Source organism: Chenopodium quinoa, unplaced genomic scaffold, assembly GCF_001683475.1.
Source record: "Chenopodium quinoa cultivar QQ74 unplaced genomic scaffold, ASM168347v1, whole genome shotgun sequence".
Taxonomy (NCBI): domain Eukaryota; kingdom Viridiplantae; phylum Streptophyta; class Magnoliopsida; order Caryophyllales; family Amaranthaceae; genus Chenopodium; species Chenopodium quinoa.
Genome location: NW_018744895.1, coordinates 2,569,943 through 2,587,037, shown reverse-complemented (window position 1 = coordinate 2,587,037; position 17,095 = coordinate 2,569,943). Strand labels below are relative to the sequence as shown.

The following is a 17,095-nucleotide window of genomic DNA, read 5'->3' as shown; positions in this document are numbered from 1 at the left end:
AATAGAGGCCAAGCAATATGGCAAAATTGTCTCCTTGACTCTATTTCGTACCTTTATCTACGATCTTCTAGTTTTGTTTTGAGACCATATAAAGTTAGTAATCTCATAGATTATGAGTGAGGTGTAACCTTCTGATGAGTCTATTATATATATATTTTTATTCCCGTCCTGTGGTCATATTTGCGCTTATTTGAGCTCTACGGAGCTATTTTTATTACTAATATATGTTTTCTAGTGTTTTTGTAGAGTTGTCATTATTTTGAACGAAATTGCAGATTGGAGCATTTTCCCGGACTTATGGTAGCCACTACGAGCATTAGAGATATATGACCATTTTTCGTAGCCCAAGATCGGCTAGTGTTATCAAATCAGTGATTAAGGGCTCGGCAAAGAAGAGACCGAGGCATTGAACCGAGCTATAAAGGCCCCAAAGAGGAAATCCAGATTGGGCCAAGAAAATGGCCCAATCAAAGATGATCCCTTGCGCGAGAGCTCGCCCGATCGGGTAGTGGCCTCGCCCTAAGGCGCGCCCAGCCAGGCGAGGAACAAAGAAGAAGAACACTTCGCCCTAGCTCCGCCCGACCGAGCGCGAGCGAGACTCCACTGAAGCAAAAAGGCGGGCCCGGCCGGGCGAATCTTTTCCCGACCGGGCGCGTGATTCTGAAGAGGATTTCAATTTTTTACTTTGTTTTTAATTAGTATTTTTTTGAGCTTAATTATAAATACGTTTTGTTAAGTTAGATACGGGTACCTCTTCTCATTAGTTAATTTCTTAGATTTAGCTTTAGGCTTTGGATTATTACTATTGTTCTCTCTCTACACTTTTGGTTTATGCAATTCATTATTTCCGTTTACTTTGGTAACAATTTCTTCCCCTTTTTATTTTCAGTAATTTAATTGTTTTGCTTAATCATGTCTTGTTTATTTGCTTTGCTTAGTTTAGATTTTAATATGTGTGAGTAGATTTATTTCTAGGGTTGTGAAGATCCATAAATAATATGAAGGGGTGAATTATTATTGTTGATTTTTAATGCTTTGGTTAATTTCCTATTGATTGATTTAATGCTATGCAATCAGATTAGGCCTGGTTTAATTGTATGAGTTTTGCAATATTGATTCGAGATTCGAGAGATGAGAATTAATGTTTAGGCTTAGTTTCAATAGGCAGGTTAATTTATAATTGGTTAAGTCAAGATTCGAGAGATGCGTGTTAATGCCGGTAGATTAATTCTTTTTTTTATTGTAATACGTAGCGAAAACCCTTTATGATCTGATTAATTGATGCATTGATGATTGATTACTATGTTTTACCCTGTAATATTATTTATTGGTGAACCTATACCCTAGGCTTTGTTTTATTGTTATTCTAATAAATCTTAATCGTTTTAATTTAATTAGTTCCTTTAGTTTAATTCCCCTAAAAAATAAATTGGTTACTTAATAGTTTAGATTATATTAATTAATTAGGAATAGAAAGACTTGTTTCCCTGTGGATTCGACCCTACTTCCCTATCTGCTTTAGTTAGAGGACTTAGGTAATTCTTTTGATTAGGAGATACGACTTTATCTTGTCACCTTCATGGATCAAATTATGGTTGCATTTGTCCGTTTCGTTAAAATTCATGAATTGTTTACAAGTTTCTTAAAAATTTGTTGGCGGCTCCCCACTTTTTCCCTTGTCCTTATTATATTAGTCAAATCCAACTTCATATGATTTTCAAGCATATTCACACATTATGCTAAGGTAGGCGCACTTCACGCGACGCCTACAGATAACGCATTTCTACTAGTTGCTTCACCAAGTCATAAATATTCATCCACTTGGCCTCGCCTGTGTCCATTTCGTAGGCTAACATTCTTATACCTGCAAATCTGCAATACATTTTGGAAGGGGCCGAGAGACAATCCCAACCTTCCTATAACATCCTGTCTTCTTCTGAGTCGGAGCTATGTGGGTCAGCTGACGCCGACTTAATGAGCTGTTTGGCTCAAGTATGCCGTACTTGGTATTGAGATGCACCATCCTTGGTGGAGCTAGGAGCAGGAGATAGCTCATGAGCTATCTCATACAACTAGCCCTCCAAGAGGTGGTTTGAGGTGACTCATGATAGCTCTTTAGAGTGCCCAACCTTATTGGTACTTCTCACGGGTCATTCGGTTGAGATCCTCACTATACAACTAAGCCCCCCAAAGTCTTAGGAGTGCGAGAGCGGTTCTAAGACTTAAGGAAACTATTTGGAAGCGTGATTACTCCCCCCTAAAGTGTAAGAAACGACGAGTTAAACCAAGCGAGGAATTTCGATTACTCTCCCTAAAGTTTGAGAAATGATGAGTTGAACTGTGCGAGGAATTTCGATTACTCCTGCTGAATTTTAAGAAATGACGAGCTGAACTAAGAAAGGAATTTTAATTATTCCCACTGAAGTTTGAGAATTAATGAGCTGAATTGGGCGACGAATTCAATTACTCCTGTGGAAGTTTTTTTTTCGGCTGGAAAGGATATTGCATGTACGGGATATGTTTTGCTCATCCGTGAGACAATTATCCAGTGGGATATAGAGTTCTAGACCATTGATGGCAATTTTACTTAATGTGGTACAACATTGACTCTTCACATGCCAAAGCCCCTAACACCACACCTTCAGAGTCCGGTTTTGACAATCACATGGAGGTTTGAACCCGAGTGTGAAGCGGTGGAATCAAAACGAATCAAAATTTGACAGTGGTCTTTAGTTGTGCGGGGAAGGTGCCAAATATTTGTATTTGGAAACAAGGATATCCATTGTTGATTACCACAACCCCATCAAGTCTTTCGTGGATTGGGTTGAACTTCCTATAATTAAACCATGTGAACTTTGGGCCATTAAACCAAAGATCAATAACGCGACACGAGTCCATGGATTGCTTGAACATATCACATCTACATCGGTTACTTCTTTGAAATCACCGACAACCAACCATTTTTCTTGTTGACAAGTTACTTCATTTAAATCATCGACAACCAACCAAGGAATAATAATTGCATTAGAGACATCAAGCAGGTTATTCCATGAATTTTGCTTATACTAAAGAAGTAATAATTAGCTTAAATTGAAGATAAAAAGAAAGGAGGAGTATTCTGTATCTCAAACAAGGGCATGCACCCCTTGAGAATTCTCACTTTTAATGCTCACACTAACCCTTTTAAGTTTCTATAAAATGAGAATTCCGCCAACATACCCTATAGGATCAGCTAACGACCAACTGTGTGGTTGCGACCAACTTTGTTTGGGTGGTGGTTACCAACTATGTGATAGAGGTTTGCCTTGAAAGGTTTTCGTGACCCATAACTTTGATTAAAAACCGAGAAAATTTGATTTTCGTGGCCCATAACTTTGATTTTAATCTTATTTGGTTGAATGAAAATTTTACCCTACACCCTAGTGTAGGGTGTGTTCCCTACACCCCCCCTATGCTACGTCGTTTTGTAGCTGGTATTGAGTTCCCTTTTGCGATTCTTTCCTTTTTTTTTTTTTTTCCTTTTTTTCTTTTTTTCTTTTCTTCCTCTTTTTTCCTTTTTCCTTTGATTCTTATTATTCAATTTATGTATATATATGATTTTAAACCCTATTTTTTCTCTCTCTTCAATTGATCAACCAACCTCCATTTTTGATCTACATTTTTCTCTCGCTAATTCATCTTCTTCATTTGATTTTTTGAACGAATTCGTTAATTGTTACCGATCATCAATGGCGAATTCTGCATCTGGAGATTGCGTTGATTTTGATCGCGATTGCGAGCGTGTGTTTCCTTCTGGACTTCGTTTCGTTGATTCGTTTGTGCAACAATGTGAGTAATTGTGATCATAATTTTTCAATTTTTAATTATCCCTAATTTGTTCTGTTATAATGCTCTGTTAATTTGAACTTAATTGATGTATTATTATTCACTTTCGATTTTTGAATTTACTACTTTGATTACATTATGATGAACGTTTTTGGATTGTTGTACTTTGTATGAACATTTTGTTGCTTCATTTGTTGTTTCATTTGTTGTTTTCTCTGTGTTTTAGAATTGTGTGTTTTTGTCGTATATTTTGTAGATTATACTTTCAATTAATCGTTTATGTTTTCTTATTCATTGTTACTAATGTGTTTATGTTCAGTCTTAAAGTCATTTTTGATCATTTATTTTTACATTTTTATATCGATATTATGTGTAGTGGTAAATAATGAAAATATTGTTCAAAATATTATGTGCTGAAATTCTTTTTGCAATTGATCATGTGCTGTTTTGATATTGAACATTTTACTTATTTGTTATTGTTCATTCATGAAACTCTTTATGATCATTTATAATTGTATATTGTGCAGTGGAAAAAAATGATGATATTATGTATTTAGAAGCAGAACAGTCTGAATTAAAGGATAAAGAATTTAAATCTGAAGATGAAGCTTTCGAAGCGTATAATGAATATGCTTTTAGGAAAGGTTTTGGAATTCGAATTGGGAAGAGTAAGAGAAGAAGAGATGATTCTTTTTTGATGAAAAGATTTGTTTGTTGTAATGAGGGATTCAAAGATAATAAGTGTAAGAATAAAAGGATTTATGAGAAGTTGGATCATCGAACTGGTTGTTTAGCTTTTGTGCAGTTTCATATTGATCATTTAGGGGTCTATACATGTACAAGACATGAAATGGTTCATAATCATGCTATGATTCCTCCTGAAAAAAGGCATTTGATAAGGTCTCAAAGAGATGTGAATAAAGAGCAGCTTCTTTTCATTTCAACAATGAAATTGAGTGGAGTCAAAGTTACTGATTCTTTGAGGGTTCTAAAGAAGGAGGTTGGGGGATCTCCTAATCTTTGTTTTACTGCTTCTGATGCTTATAATAATGCATTGTCATCTGAAAAAGCTGCCCAAATTGAAGGATGTGATGGTAACCAATTGATTAAATATTTTGCCAAGAGACATGTGGATGAGACAGATTTTTATTATGATTTTTGAACAAGATGATAGTGGTGCTTTAGTTAGTTTTTTTTTGGCGTGATGGTAGGATGATGAGAGATTATCATTACTTTGGAGATTTGTTGGTTTTTGATACAACTTATAGAACTAATAAATATGGAATGATATGTGCTCCATTTGTTGGGATGAACCATCATGGTAACAATGTCATGTTTGGTATGGGTTTTATTCTTAATGAGCGCACCGAGTCTTTTGATTGGTTGTTTGATACATTTTTGCACTCAATGGGGAGGAAAAGTCCCATTACAATTATGACTGATCAAGCACAAGCGATTGCAGCGGGTATAAGAAACATTTTTCCTTCAACTGTTCATCATCGTTTATGTGTATGGCATCTTGAACAAAATTCTAAGAAACACATTGGAGCATTGAGAGCTTTGGAAGGCTTTACAGATTTGTTTGGATATCTTTTGAAGTATTGTGAAACTCCTGCTGAATTTGAATATTTCTGGAAAAGGTAAATTATTGTTTTTTGTATTTATTTTTTATTTTTATTATGTGATATATTTGATTATTATGTGATATATATATGAACATTTAGTGTTTTACATATGATCATACAATTTACTTTGTTATGTATGTTATCATAATATTATTAGTGTCCATATTGTTTATGATCATTATTCTTTACACAAATGTACATATTTTAATTTATATTTTGTTCATTTTTAAATTAATATATGATCATTTCTGTTATACAGGATGTGTGATAAATACAAATGTGAAAATGATGATTGGTTATGTGATTTGTATAAAATAAAGGAAATGTGGTGTCCTGCTTATTCTAAGAAGTATTGGTCTGGTGGTATATTGTCTTCTCAACGTAGTGAAACTACTAATAAGTCAGTTTCACAACGTCTTAATAAGACTCAAGGTTTATGTGATTTTTATCATGTTTTTCTTGATGTCATTTCTGAGTGGAGAAGTAAGGAAGGTGCAAGAGATTACAATACTCTGAGGGGTAATAGGCACCTAGCTTTTGCTAATATTGGTATATTAGATCATGCAAGATCATTGTACACTATTCAAGCTTATGTTCTTTTTGAAGAGGAGTTCATTAGGGGGACAGCTTATGATCATGTTGATAATGGTTTGCGTTTTCCAGAATATTCATATCTTCTTTGGAGGCCTGGGAAGGATATAATTAAGCATGAAGTTGTTTTTAATAAGGAAACACATGCAATTTGTTGCACATGCATGTACTTTAGTGAGACTGGTTTACTTTGTTCTCATTCTCTTCGAGTATATCATTTGCATTGTGTGCGTAATATTCCACAAGAGTATATAATGAAACGATGGACAAAGGCTGCCATGTGTAGTCATGGTATTGAAGAACCTACTTTGAGGACAAATGTTGTGGCTACTAGTGTTTGGAGGTCACAAACAATCAGAAAGTTTGTTAAGTTGATAACAAGTTGTCAGAATTCTTTGAATGCAAGGGCAGAGGTTGAGTGTTATTTCAATCTGTTAAAAGAAAAGGTTGAGAGTGTATCAGGTGTAATTGACTTTAGTGAACCTGTTAAAGAGGTTGAAATTGTTGATCTTGAGATCAAGAATCCTCCAAAAGCTAGGCCTAAAGGTGAGAGGAATGTAAGGCCTAAGAGTACCTTGGAGAAGCAGTGTAACAAGGCAAAGGGTAATTTCAAGAGGAAAAAGTCTCTGTACACTCCTTACAAAAGGGGTATAGGGCAAGCAGTTGTACAGGTATATGATCATTTCATATTTTCAAATTGATCATTTCAGTTTTCGTAAATGATCATTTATGTTTTTTTTTTTTAAATAGGAACTTGATGAGAACGGTTGTGCTGTTACTTATGCTAATTCTATTAGTGATCCCATTGAATTGATTGTTTTGAGCAATAAACGGGCTCAGGTAAATTCAAATGTGCCAAAAAAAACATTTTATTTATATTTTATTAATATTGATTTTTATAATTTAAAAATATAGGTCGGCTTAAAATCAGCTGTTGTAGAAGAAATTCCTTCTAGTTCTAAGGAATCAAATCATAGTATTTCCAATGATTTTGATCAGGTATATGAACATTTATGATCTATATTATAATTTTTTTTTATTTAATTTTTTATTTTTTATATTTTTTTTTGGTTTTTTTGTAGGCTACTGGTGAAAGCTCTCTTTCATCTATCATATCTATTGATGTTGATATTTCATCTATTGCTAAGGTTTTTTTTTTTTCCATATTTGTTTGTATAAGTGTTTGTAACTGATCATATACTGGTTTATTAATGATCAATTTAATTTTTTTTAAAGGCGAAGGATTTAAATCTTGAAGGTGTTTCTGCTGTTCAACCTTGTTCTAATTTTGGTGCAAATAAAGGTGCTTCTGGTGTTAAAACTTACTCTCAAATTAATCCAAGAGTTCCAATTCATACTAGTGCGTCAACAAAATCTCCTGTTGTTATTCAACCTACTGTTCCCAGGAATGTTCAAAATCAAACTCAGAATTGTTCAAACACCAATCCAGAAATGATCATATCCAACTCCAGGAATGTTCAATCAACAAATGTTCAAGTTATTTCTCCTACGGTTCAAATAAATGATCAAGGATTTCCTGTTCAGAATGTTCAAGTTACTCCTCCCACAGTTCAAAGAAATGATCAAGGTGCTCGTGTTCCAATTCTTCAATCAAGAAATGTTCAATTAGGTTCTAAAAAGATTTCTTCTAAATATGATAAGTTGTTAGCCTTTTTTGATACAAGTGTAGCTAAACGTTTGGCTAATAAAGATAAATAATTAGTATTCCAGAACTTTATAAACATTAGACTTTTTTGTAATGTTGATTTAATTACTATTTTGTAATTTTGAATTTTCGATCTATTATATAAAAAACTTTCATTCAAAGATTAAAATGAAATATCAATTACAATAATATTAAAATAAAATCCATAAGTCTACTTCTAAAAAAAAAAAATAGTCATATATAAGAAATGAACATATACATAGTTGTAAATGAACATTTGAAACTACAAAGTTGCAAATTTTCTAGCTTTCCTTCTATTTGCTCTTGATTCAGTGTTTTCTTCAAATAACATCAGTTCTGCTGTGTATTGGAGCCTTAGATTTCTAATTTGTTCCACCTGTTGAACAAAATGAATTGTCAAATTTTAATTAAACAATCTTTACTGTTTCATAAATGAATATTATATCTTAAATAATTGATCATTTATAACTCTTACATTGTTTGGTTTTAAATCACAAATCCAGCTCTCATTAGGATCAGCAGTGAAGGTTTCTATATGCTTCATAATGTAAACTCCACAGTTTGTATAGTCATTGTTGCTACGCCATTTCATCTTTTCCAAAACAACTGTGTAGTCTTCAATTCTTTTTGCATCTTGATATCCAAGGTGTTTCATGTACTCTGCCAATCCTTTTAACTGATAGAAAAAAGAGTAAAAATTGTTTAGAAGTTTGTATTGTGATGAAGACATGAACAATTAATAAAATATAATTGATCATGTAGTCAACTATAAATGAACATATTATCTCACCATCATTTTTGGTTATTCTTCATATTTTGCTTGGACTGATACCTTTTTTGGTAGTTTTCTATTGTCAATTATATGAATTTTGTCTTCTATATGATTGACGCACAACAGAAAAAAATGTTGAGAAGTTGATACTGGGAAGAAGACCTGAACAAATTATATAATGTTATTGGACAATATATTGAAGGTAATTGAACATTTGTATCAAACAAGAATTAATACCTGTTTATATCCAACAATGCTGTCAATTTTATTCAACTTCAGTTCATTGTCAATTCTTTCTATGAAGGCATTAATTCTTGTCTTCATTGATGATCCTTCTTGACAAACTCTATTTGTGCACATAATGTGCTGTTGAAATACAAACAAACATATAGAAGTTAAATGAATTTTTAGCAATTATTTATCATAGGAAAATAGAATCAATAATATAAAAAAAGAAGAAAGACTAACATGAAGCACTGTTGAGAAATAAATCTTGTTTCTCGGCTTTTTATGATTAAGAAACCTTGCCCATCCATCTATGACACAATTTGTCACTTCAACATCATCTCCAAGAGTTTTCATTTCATTTCTATTGATGAGATTCAAGCCATCATAGTATAAGAGTGCACTGCATTATGAACATTTAATAATATGAATGTGAACATATTTTTATAAAAGATATTAAACCTTAAGTTTAATTAGTGTAAGTAATTACCTTTCATCTTTTCCACCAAGAGCAAAGTCTACTGCAATTTGGTTCATGGCTTTCTCATCTTTAAACAGATCCTTGTACTTGACCAAGTAAGGAGATCGGAAAGCAGGAGGAATTGTTTTCTTTTCGCGTTTTGGTCTTGTTGTTCAATATAAAATATTGTTAAATTAAGAAAATTATGAGGAACATAAATGAACATTTGAGTGTATATAAATAAATTTGAAATTATACCTTTCAACCTTTTCCTTTTTAGTTTTTTTCTTCTTTTCTGCAATTGACTTTTTCTTATCATCATTCCTGGTCATATTACATAACACAAATGTACATTTAGGTATATGAAAATGTTCATTATTATTTTTGAACATTTACTTAATATAAATAATGTACCTTTTTGTGACTTTTGAGGATGAAGCAACAATCTTCTTGTTTTCACTGAAAAGTGAAACAATGTCAGTACATATTAATAAAATAAAAGCTTCTTATGTAACACCCTGAATCATTTTCAATTCATAAAATGAAAGATATTGATTTAACATAAACCTATTGATTTAACATAAACCATACATTCATATTACATATTCAACAAAATAATGTTCACACATACAATAGTTTGAGAAACACCAGTTTCAAGTTACAACACGATAGTAACATAAGTTAAATTGTTCCATCTAGATATTTTATCCTACACCATTACATAACCCTAATAGTAAGACATGTCTTCAGGATTTTACCCCTCCACTTTTTCATCATTTTTTGTTTTTTCAAAAACATCTTCCTTGTTTTGTTTTCCACCTCCAACTGTGTTTTTTGGATCATCACTTTTTTCACCACCATCTGACCTAGGGTCAGCATCAACCACTGAACCAGATCCTGCATCTAAGAAAAAATTTAATTAGATATAATATAATTTCTTTGTAAATGAACATTTGAGTATTTATAATTGAACATTATACCTGTTCTAGGCAATCCTTCATTATCTGACCTAGTGTCAGCATCAAATTTTGAACCAGTTGCTGCGTCTAACAAAATAATACAATTAATAATGAATATTTCTTGTTTGTAAATGAACATTTTACACTTTTTAATTGAACATTATACCAGTTCTAGAAAATTCTTCAATTCTTTGTTCTGAAGCTGCTGAAGTTTTACCCACATCCTTTTCTCCAGCTGTATTATAAATCATCATTTTGGAGATACACTAAGTTAATAGTATTTACACATAATAATTAGAAATGAACATTTCTACTTAAGTTTATGTACATTATTATTAAATATATGAACATATTACCATTTGTTGAAATTATTGGTTGTTCAATTATATCACCAAGTGTTGAAAAGGTGGGCCCTGTTTCTGTTTATGACAATTTAGACCACAAATTTAGAATTTTTCATATAAAAATTAGGATATATAGTCTCTTTTAGTTAGAATTTACCAATGGCTGGAGAAGGTGGAGTCAACCCCAAGCTGAAAGCTTTTCTGATGTCATATTCTTGTTCTTTTTCCTTTCCCTTTTTGGTTAATTTCTTCCCAGTCATTTGCTTCTCAGTTGTTTGCTTTTCAGACCCTTGCATCAGATTCTTCTTAGCTTGTGCAAGTGCATTTAGGAAATCCTCACTGCCAAAGAATTCTTCATCTTGGCTTAGAATTGATGGTTCCCTAGCTACCACCTTTCCTAAAACTTCATCAACTTTTTTCACCAAGTCATTTCCAGGGAAGATATCCTTTGCCTTCACCAATTTTGAAGAAAGCTTTGACAGGTTTGAACAAGTTGTTTTTACCAGGGAAACAAAATCATCCATAAAAACCTATATGAATGAATATTAAAAATTATGCAGTTGAACATTTCAGATTATACAAATGAACATTTATGTTAACAAAAGTGATCATTTTATAACCTTAGGACTTTCTTCAACTTCTGCAGCAATCCTTGGTAGAATTTTCCCTCTCCCAAATCCCAATTCTAATTCAATCTTCAACCTCTCAAGAACCATGTCTCTATTCCATGCAGATATGATAGGAATTGTTCTTGGAGGCCTTTTGTCTAACCTCTGAACTCTATCAAAATAGAACAACTACAAGAAAAAAGAAAACATGGAACAGAACATAAACAATAAAAAAAAGTGCATTTATTTAAATTTAAATAAACATCTTGTATCTAAGAATATACCATCAGAAATTGAAGAGGGCCTTTGTAGAACCCCTTGCCTTGCTGCTTTCTCCAATCAACATGACATTTGATAAGTGAGTCATATACAAACTGACACCAGTTCAAATTTTTTATGTTTTCTTTGTCCATCATAGAATAAAGAAATTTGAAATGGCATTGATTGTTTGATACACATTTCATCAAGCAGTTCACAGCCACTGCTAAAAAGTTAGTAATGAAATGTTCACTTGGTGGTCTGTTGTTGGTGAATTTATCATTTATGTATCCATTCACAATCTGCAAACAAAATGAACAAAACATTTATACTTTTGATCATTTAATGTATTTAAAATGAACATTTAAAACTGATCATACCTGACTCACTGATGGAGTTTTTCCTGACCATGATTTTCTCCATTTCTTCAGAAATTCTGCATACTCCTCACTAATTTTATCAGACTTTGGCTCAACAATTGGAATTTCTCCTGTAGGCAAGCCATAAACTACCCTAACATCCTCTACCTCAATTTCTATTTTTTCATTCTTTGGTAGTTCAAAACACTGGCTATTTTCTTCAAAACTTCCCAATAACCAGTTACAGAACTTTTGATCAAGTTGAGGTAAACTAATGTCAAGAAGTGATCCTAACCCTATATCAATAATTTGTTGTTTTTGGGTAGGTGTCATCTTTTTTATCCATGCAATGAACTTCACATGTCCTCCTCTCTTTGAAGATTTCTCTTCCTCAAATTCATCTTCCTGAATTTCCTCAACTTCATCAGTTTCTATTGCTTGAACCATTTCAGTTTTCATTTTCTTTTTTCTCCTACCTTCAATCTTTCCTTCATCATACAGTACCATCTTTTGCTCCTCCTTTTCAACCTTTGCCTTCACTGAATTCCCTTTCTTTGCCTGTTTCTTCCTTAGCTTTACTTCTTCCTCTTCCTCCTCTTCCTCCACCTCATAATCATCCTCACTGACAGGCTCTTCTTCTGCTCTATAAACTGACTCTTCACTATCATCATCACTGTCAGTAGAACTTTCATCAGTAGGATCTTGAGAGGGTTCATCTGATGGTACTTCTTGTATTTTTTTTCTCTTTCCAGCATTTCTCTTGGCAGGACTGACATCTGAAAATTAAATATATAATTTTGTTTAAGTATTGAAAATGTACAGTAAGCAAATGATAAAATGAACAAAATTGTTTTCTCAAATGATCATTCTATATATAGAAATTGAACATTTATAATATATCATTATATACCTGCTTTTCTTTTGCCAGCAACCTTAGAAGTTTTCTTCACTTCTTCTAGAGTTTTCTTTTTCCCACCTATATATTGAAATTGAACATTAATGATATACCATCATAAATGATCATTCTATACATTAAGATTGAACATTTACCCTTTTTGCCTTGGTCTGGAGGATATTCAGCAGGAGCACCTGCCATTTTTTTTATTGGAGTAGGTGCTGGAGGTGGTGCATCAGCTTCCTTTTGAATAGGAAAATTCCTTGTAGACATTCTTCTCTTCTGTCCTATTTTTGCGGTTTCTTTAGCAGGTTCAACATCCTTCTTCAGGCTTCCCTTTTCAGATTCATCTAACAGAACATCTATTGTTTTTAAAAAAATTTATGTTAGTATATTTGAAAGTGTAATATTTATTGTGTAACAGAAAAGTATTATGATTACCTTGGCTCCTTGTAATTCTACCACTTGGCACAACAACAAGGCTTTTGTTTTTGTTTTTCCTTGCAACCATTTTGTATCTTGTTTTCATTTTGGTTGACTGATCACTTTTTTGTGATGATGGAGCTGTCTCCTCACTAAGTTTTGTGGAAACTTTATCATCATCTTGATCTAGAAGATAAGTTTCATCCTCAATTTGAACAAAATCAGGTGCAATTTGTGCTGCATATGAAATGATCAAATATAAAAGATTAAATAAACATTTATTAAATTGGATGACAAATGTTTACTATATACAATATAAATGAACATTTCAGGTAATGAATATGTACATTTTCCACTATTTACCTTTCGGATCTGTTGTCTTTGTAGACTCATCTTCCACTGTTTTCTCTTTAGGGATTTTCTCCTTTTCAGGCTCTTTTTTTCCCTCTTGTCCTTCTATGAAAATTTAATTAGTTAATATTTATATATTTTTTTAATCTTATTGAACATTCAATATTATGTAGATCCAATATGAACATTTTATGTAATAAAAATGTACATTTATAAATTTTTACCTTCTACATTTGTTGTCTTTGGAAAGACATCTTCCACAGTTTTGTCTTTAGGGCTTTTCTCTTTTTCAGTCCCTTTTTTTCCTTCTTGTACTTCTATTAAAATTTATTTAGTTAAAATTTAATTTTTTTAATCTTATTGAATATTTAATATTATGCTTTTCCAATATGAACATTTTTTGTAATAAAAATGTACATTTTAAAATTTTTACCTTTTTCCACAGTTTTCTCTTCTATTGGCCCTTTTTCTTTCTTTTTTGCTTCACCTTCAAAAGTAATAGTATTGTTAAAATTGATATTTATGACTATTAAACAAAAATATTCAATAAATATGATCATTTACCTTTCCTGATTTCCTTGCTTGCCTTTTCCATTCTTTTGAGATTTCTCATAATTCTGATTGTCGATTCTTTGTACTTTCTGTAAATGTATGATATTAACTTTGAAATATATTCATTAATTGATTAAATTAATTCAATTATTTAAATTTAAACATACTTTGGGTTTCTCTCTATGTCTAAATGTATTTCTTGCATCTTGTCCTTTAATGTTGTTATTCTTGAATCATCTTTGGGTTTTCTGATATTTCATTAAAAATATGTTTGAATTTACAATTTTGATTAGTAAATAAAAAAATGAACATATAACTTATATTACTATTGGCCATGAGCAAACTTTTTTGTACTGATTTTCAAATGAACATATAGTCTATCTAAATTGAACATTTAAGTTTTCTTACTTTTGGCCAAGACTATTCTTTACTGGATTGCTTTGCACTTTTGGTTGAACTTCTTCTTGCTTGCTGAAATCAATATTAAGAAATACTTTAAATAAAAAATGCACATAAATTGTACATAAAATATACTGTTATAAAAATGAACATTTGTTTATATAAAATTGATCATTAGTATACCTTTCATCCCTACTCTCTTTGTCAGTTGTGTTATGTGTAGCAGACACACTCTTAGTTGTTGCATTAGTAGCAGGAATGTTCTCACTTTGTTCACTTAAAAAAAACAGAATTATTTTATATAATATGATATTAAAGTATGAACTAATTTATTCAATGAAGAAGATAATTAGTTATTTTGTATAAAGCTTTTATACCTTATTGTTTGATTTGTCTCTGGTGGTCTTGATTTTGACATAACAAATTTCACTCGAACCTTTTTTTTTTCACTAAAATTTTAAGAATTACCTAATAAGTTTGGTATATATATACAATGTACAATAATTGAATGTAAAAACAATTATTTTATACATATAAACTTACTTGTTTAAAGTGTATCTTTCATAACTATTACCATATTCATTTTGTTCTATAACCTTCTTTAGAGTTAATGGTTCAGATTTCCCATCTCTAAATTGAAGCAAGTGTATCACTCTAAATGGCACATCACTACATTATAAATTAATTACATGACATTAGTTTGAATGCATATCACTGAAATGATTATTATCATATTTATATATGTGCATGATGATTTAATGAAATGTATATTTGTTATTTAAATCTCAATGACTACTCAAATGAACAAATATACATATATGATCATAATTATATCTATAAATGAACATTATGAGTATCAAATATGATCATATACAATGATGTTTCAATGAAATGTATTTTTGTTTTTAAATCTCAATAAATACTCATATGAACAAATATAAATATATGATCATAACTATATCTATAAATGAACATTATGAGTATCAAATATGATCATATACAAATAACATATTAAACAAAGATAAAACCAATTTTATCAAATACAACTAGCATATTAGACATGAACATAATATATTCTGTAAATGACTAATTACCTTGGTAGTGGAGACATTGTTAAATCCGTACCAATTGACTTGTCAATATCTTTTAAAAGTTCCGGATCTACAATTGGATCATTTTGGCGGTTTTTTTTTCAATTTGTCTACTCTTGACTGAAGAGGTACATCATCATCATCGTCTCTGTTTTATTTAATAAATTGTTAATGTTTTAGTTATTTTCAGTAAAATCTTAGAACAATTACTACAATCGCAAAAAATTTTAACAAAAATTAGGTTTTACAAATAAATTCGCTCTATAATTTTCATCGCAAGAATATGAACAAATTAGGTTTTACAAAAGTTAGGGTTCATACATTTCTTCAGAAATTTTCAACAAATTACTCGTCTGTGAAGTATTTTTCTCCAAAATCATACTACAATTGCAAAAAATTGAACAAAAATTAGGTTTCACACATAAAATCGCACTATAATTGTCATCGAAAGAAAATGAACAAAATTACTTACTCTTTAGATACATTTTGCTCCGATTTTGCAGTTTCTTCTTTCATGTTCTTCTCTGTAGTGGTTTTTTGCAAAATCGCACTACAATCGCAACAAAATGAACAAAATTAAGGTTTCACACATAAAATTGCACTACAATCTCAAAAAATGAACAAAACTAACGAAATTACTTACTCTTTTTGTTGTGATTGTTTAATTTCTTCTCGAATATCAGACATTTGAAGCAATTTTGGAGTATTTTGAAGCAATTTTTCAGTGATTTAAATTGAAATTTGTTCCGATTCGTTGGGTTTGATGAGAGAGAAACTCTAGAGAAATGAAGAAGATGGTGTTTAGAGAGAGAGAATGATTTGAAATTGATTTTTTTTTTATTTTTTTTATGTATATATATGTGGGGTAGGGGAAGTTAGTTATGCAGTTACTGTGGTTATTGTGGGGAGTGGGTAATTATTGTGGGTTAGTGGAGGGGGTGTGGGTAGTAACTCTAAACGCTGCGTTTAGAGGGAGTGTAGGTTGGGCTACCTACACTAGGGTCTAGTGTATACCAACTATTTGGTTGAATAGGTCGTAAAACAAACTTTTCAACGATATATCATAAGCCCAATTCCGATTTAAAATGAAAAAGATATGAGCAAAATACTTAAGCTCGACCCAAAACCGACGCCTTGCACTCAAACAACCATATCTTAAAATATACAAAAGATTTGACTCAATTCTTATGGAATTGTAAAGTAGACTTCAAGATCTTTCTAACGATATACTTCGTATTATATGCCTTATTCCAAATTACGGATCAAAAGTTATGGAAGTTTTAAAAACGTGTGAAATCTGTCAAACCGACAATTTGTGTCGTACAACAACACTCTTGTGCCGAACAATGACACTTTATTATTTGCCTTTTACCGTTATCCTAAAAAGTTAGGTCAAGTAAAAAAGAATGACGGAAGTGAGTAAGTGCCTCTTTGGCCAAGCTTCTAAAAGTGTTTCTACACCTAAGAAGCTAAAAAAAGGGCCAAACAAGGGTAAATAGAGAATAAGTTTCTGTTTCTCAAAAAGCCCAAATGTGCTCCCCGGCAATTTGGAGCTTCTCAATACCGTTTCTCGTGGAGCTATTTTGCTAATTTAATTAGATATTTTCGCTGACAATAATGCCCTCATAAAAGTAGAAAATGACACTTTTTAATTATAAAGACAAACCCAAT

General features: G+C 31.5%; 4 protein-coding genes across 7 annotated transcripts; 2 read left to right on the top strand and 2 right to left on the bottom strand.

Annotated features, from left to right (window-relative positions):
* The first annotated feature begins 3,354 nt into the window (after window positions 1–3,354).
* On the top strand, window positions 3,355–4,987 carry LOC110706107 (protein FAR1-RELATED SEQUENCE 5-like). The gene is made up of 2 exons (XM_021884020.1): window positions 3,355–3,828; window positions 4,353–4,987. The coding sequence occupies exons 1-2, from the start codon at window positions 3,594–3,596 to the stop codon at window positions 4,985–4,987; spliced, it is 870 nt and encodes a 289-aa protein (XP_021739712.1). The 5' UTR covers window positions 3,355–3,593.
* Window positions 4,878–7,783, top strand: LOC110706045 (protein FAR1-RELATED SEQUENCE 9-like). Of its 4 annotated transcripts, XM_021883958.1 has the most exons (6): window positions 4,878–5,465; window positions 5,710–6,712; window positions 6,792–6,881; window positions 6,957–7,040; window positions 7,124–7,189; window positions 7,278–7,783. In XM_021883958.1, exons 1-6 carry the CDS (start codon window positions 5,038–5,040, stop codon window positions 7,758–7,760), a joined length of 2,154 nt encoding a protein of 717 aa, XP_021739650.1. In that variant the 5' UTR covers window positions 4,878–5,037; the 3' UTR covers window positions 7,761–7,783. The 4 variants fall into 4 exon arrangements, with proteins under 4 accessions (XP_021739650.1, XP_021739652.1, XP_021739651.1 ...); XM_021883960.1 differs by lacking the exon at window positions 6,792–6,881; XM_021883959.1 differs by lacking the exon at window positions 7,124–7,189.
* A 128-nt stretch (window positions 7,784–7,911) lies between these two features.
* LOC110706044 lies at window positions 7,912–9,441 on the bottom strand. Its single transcript, XM_021883957.1, has 6 exons — window positions 9,216–9,441; window positions 8,969–9,128; window positions 8,738–8,866; window positions 8,519–8,662; window positions 8,204–8,404; window positions 7,912–8,104 (listed from the first exon to the last, which is right to left on the bottom strand). The coding sequence occupies exons 1-4, from the start codon at window positions 9,260–9,262 to the stop codon at window positions 8,531–8,533; spliced, it is 468 nt and encodes a 155-aa protein (XP_021739649.1). The 5' UTR covers window positions 9,263–9,441; the 3' UTR covers window positions 7,912–8,104; window positions 8,204–8,404; window positions 8,519–8,530.
* A 402-nt stretch (window positions 9,442–9,843) lies between these two features.
* LOC110706106 lies at window positions 9,844–16,163 on the bottom strand. Its single transcript, XM_021884018.1, has 20 exons — window positions 15,428–16,163; window positions 14,517–14,609; window positions 14,343–14,405; window positions 14,102–14,182; window positions 13,947–14,023; window positions 13,816–13,869; window positions 13,607–13,699; window positions 13,395–13,487; window positions 13,050–13,268; window positions 12,764–12,970; window positions 12,624–12,689; window positions 11,735–12,489; window positions 11,381–11,656; window positions 11,109–11,285; window positions 10,646–11,018; window positions 10,501–10,563; window positions 10,311–10,379; window positions 10,166–10,225; window positions 9,982–10,082; window positions 9,844–9,894 (listed from the first exon to the last, which is right to left on the bottom strand). Exons 1-20 carry the CDS (start codon window positions 15,442–15,444, stop codon window positions 9,844–9,846), a joined length of 2,988 nt encoding a protein of 995 aa, XP_021739710.1. The 5' UTR covers window positions 15,445–16,163.
* Window positions 16,164–17,095: the final 932 nt, after the last annotated feature.

What these genes read in the sequence shown, in the direction of transcription:
- LOC110706107 (XM_021884020.1), top strand. Translation starts at nt 3,594, where the DNA reads ATGATTTTAAACCCTATTTTTTCTCTCTCTTCAATTGATCAACCAACC. An exon ending in TGATTCGTTTGTGCAACAAT is followed by an intron (nt 3,829 to 4,352) that starts GTGAGTAATTGT and finishes TATATTGTGCAG; the next exon opens with TGGAAAAAAATGATGATATT.
- LOC110706045 (XM_021883958.1), top strand. Translation starts at nt 5,038, where the DNA reads ATGATGAGAGATTATCATTACTTTGGAGATTTGTTGGTTTTTGATACA. An exon ending in TAGGGCAAGCAGTTGTACAG is followed by an intron (nt 6,713 to 6,791) that starts GTATATGATCAT and finishes TTTTTTAAATAG; the next exon opens with GAACTTGATGAGAACGGTTG. An exon ending in TGAGCAATAAACGGGCTCAG is followed by an intron (nt 6,882 to 6,956) that starts GTAAATTCAAAT and finishes TTAAAAATATAG; the next exon opens with GTCGGCTTAAAATCAGCTGT.
- LOC110706044 (XM_021883957.1), bottom strand. Translation starts at nt 9,262, where the DNA reads ATGAACCAAATTGCAGTAGACTTTGCTCTTGGTGGAAAAGATGAAAG. An exon ending in ATTTCTCAACAGTGCTTCAT is followed by an intron (nt 8,867 to 8,968) that starts GTTAGTCTTTCT and finishes GTATTTCAACAG; the next exon opens with CACATTATGTGCACAAATAG. An exon ending in GCATTGTTGGATATAAACAG is followed by an intron (nt 8,663 to 8,737) that starts GTATTAATTCTT and finishes TAATTTGTTCAG; the next exon opens with GTCTTCTTCCCAGTATCAAC.
- LOC110706106 (XM_021884018.1), bottom strand. An exon ending in GACATAGAGAGAAACCCAAA is followed by an intron (nt 14,024 to 14,101) that starts GTATGTTTAAAT and finishes ATACATTTACAG; the next exon opens with AAAGTACAAAGAATCGACAA. An exon ending in TCCAGACCAAGGCAAAAAGG is followed by an intron (nt 12,690 to 12,763) that starts GTAAATGTTCAA and finishes TTCAATATATAG; the next exon opens with GTGGGAAAAAGAAAACTCTA.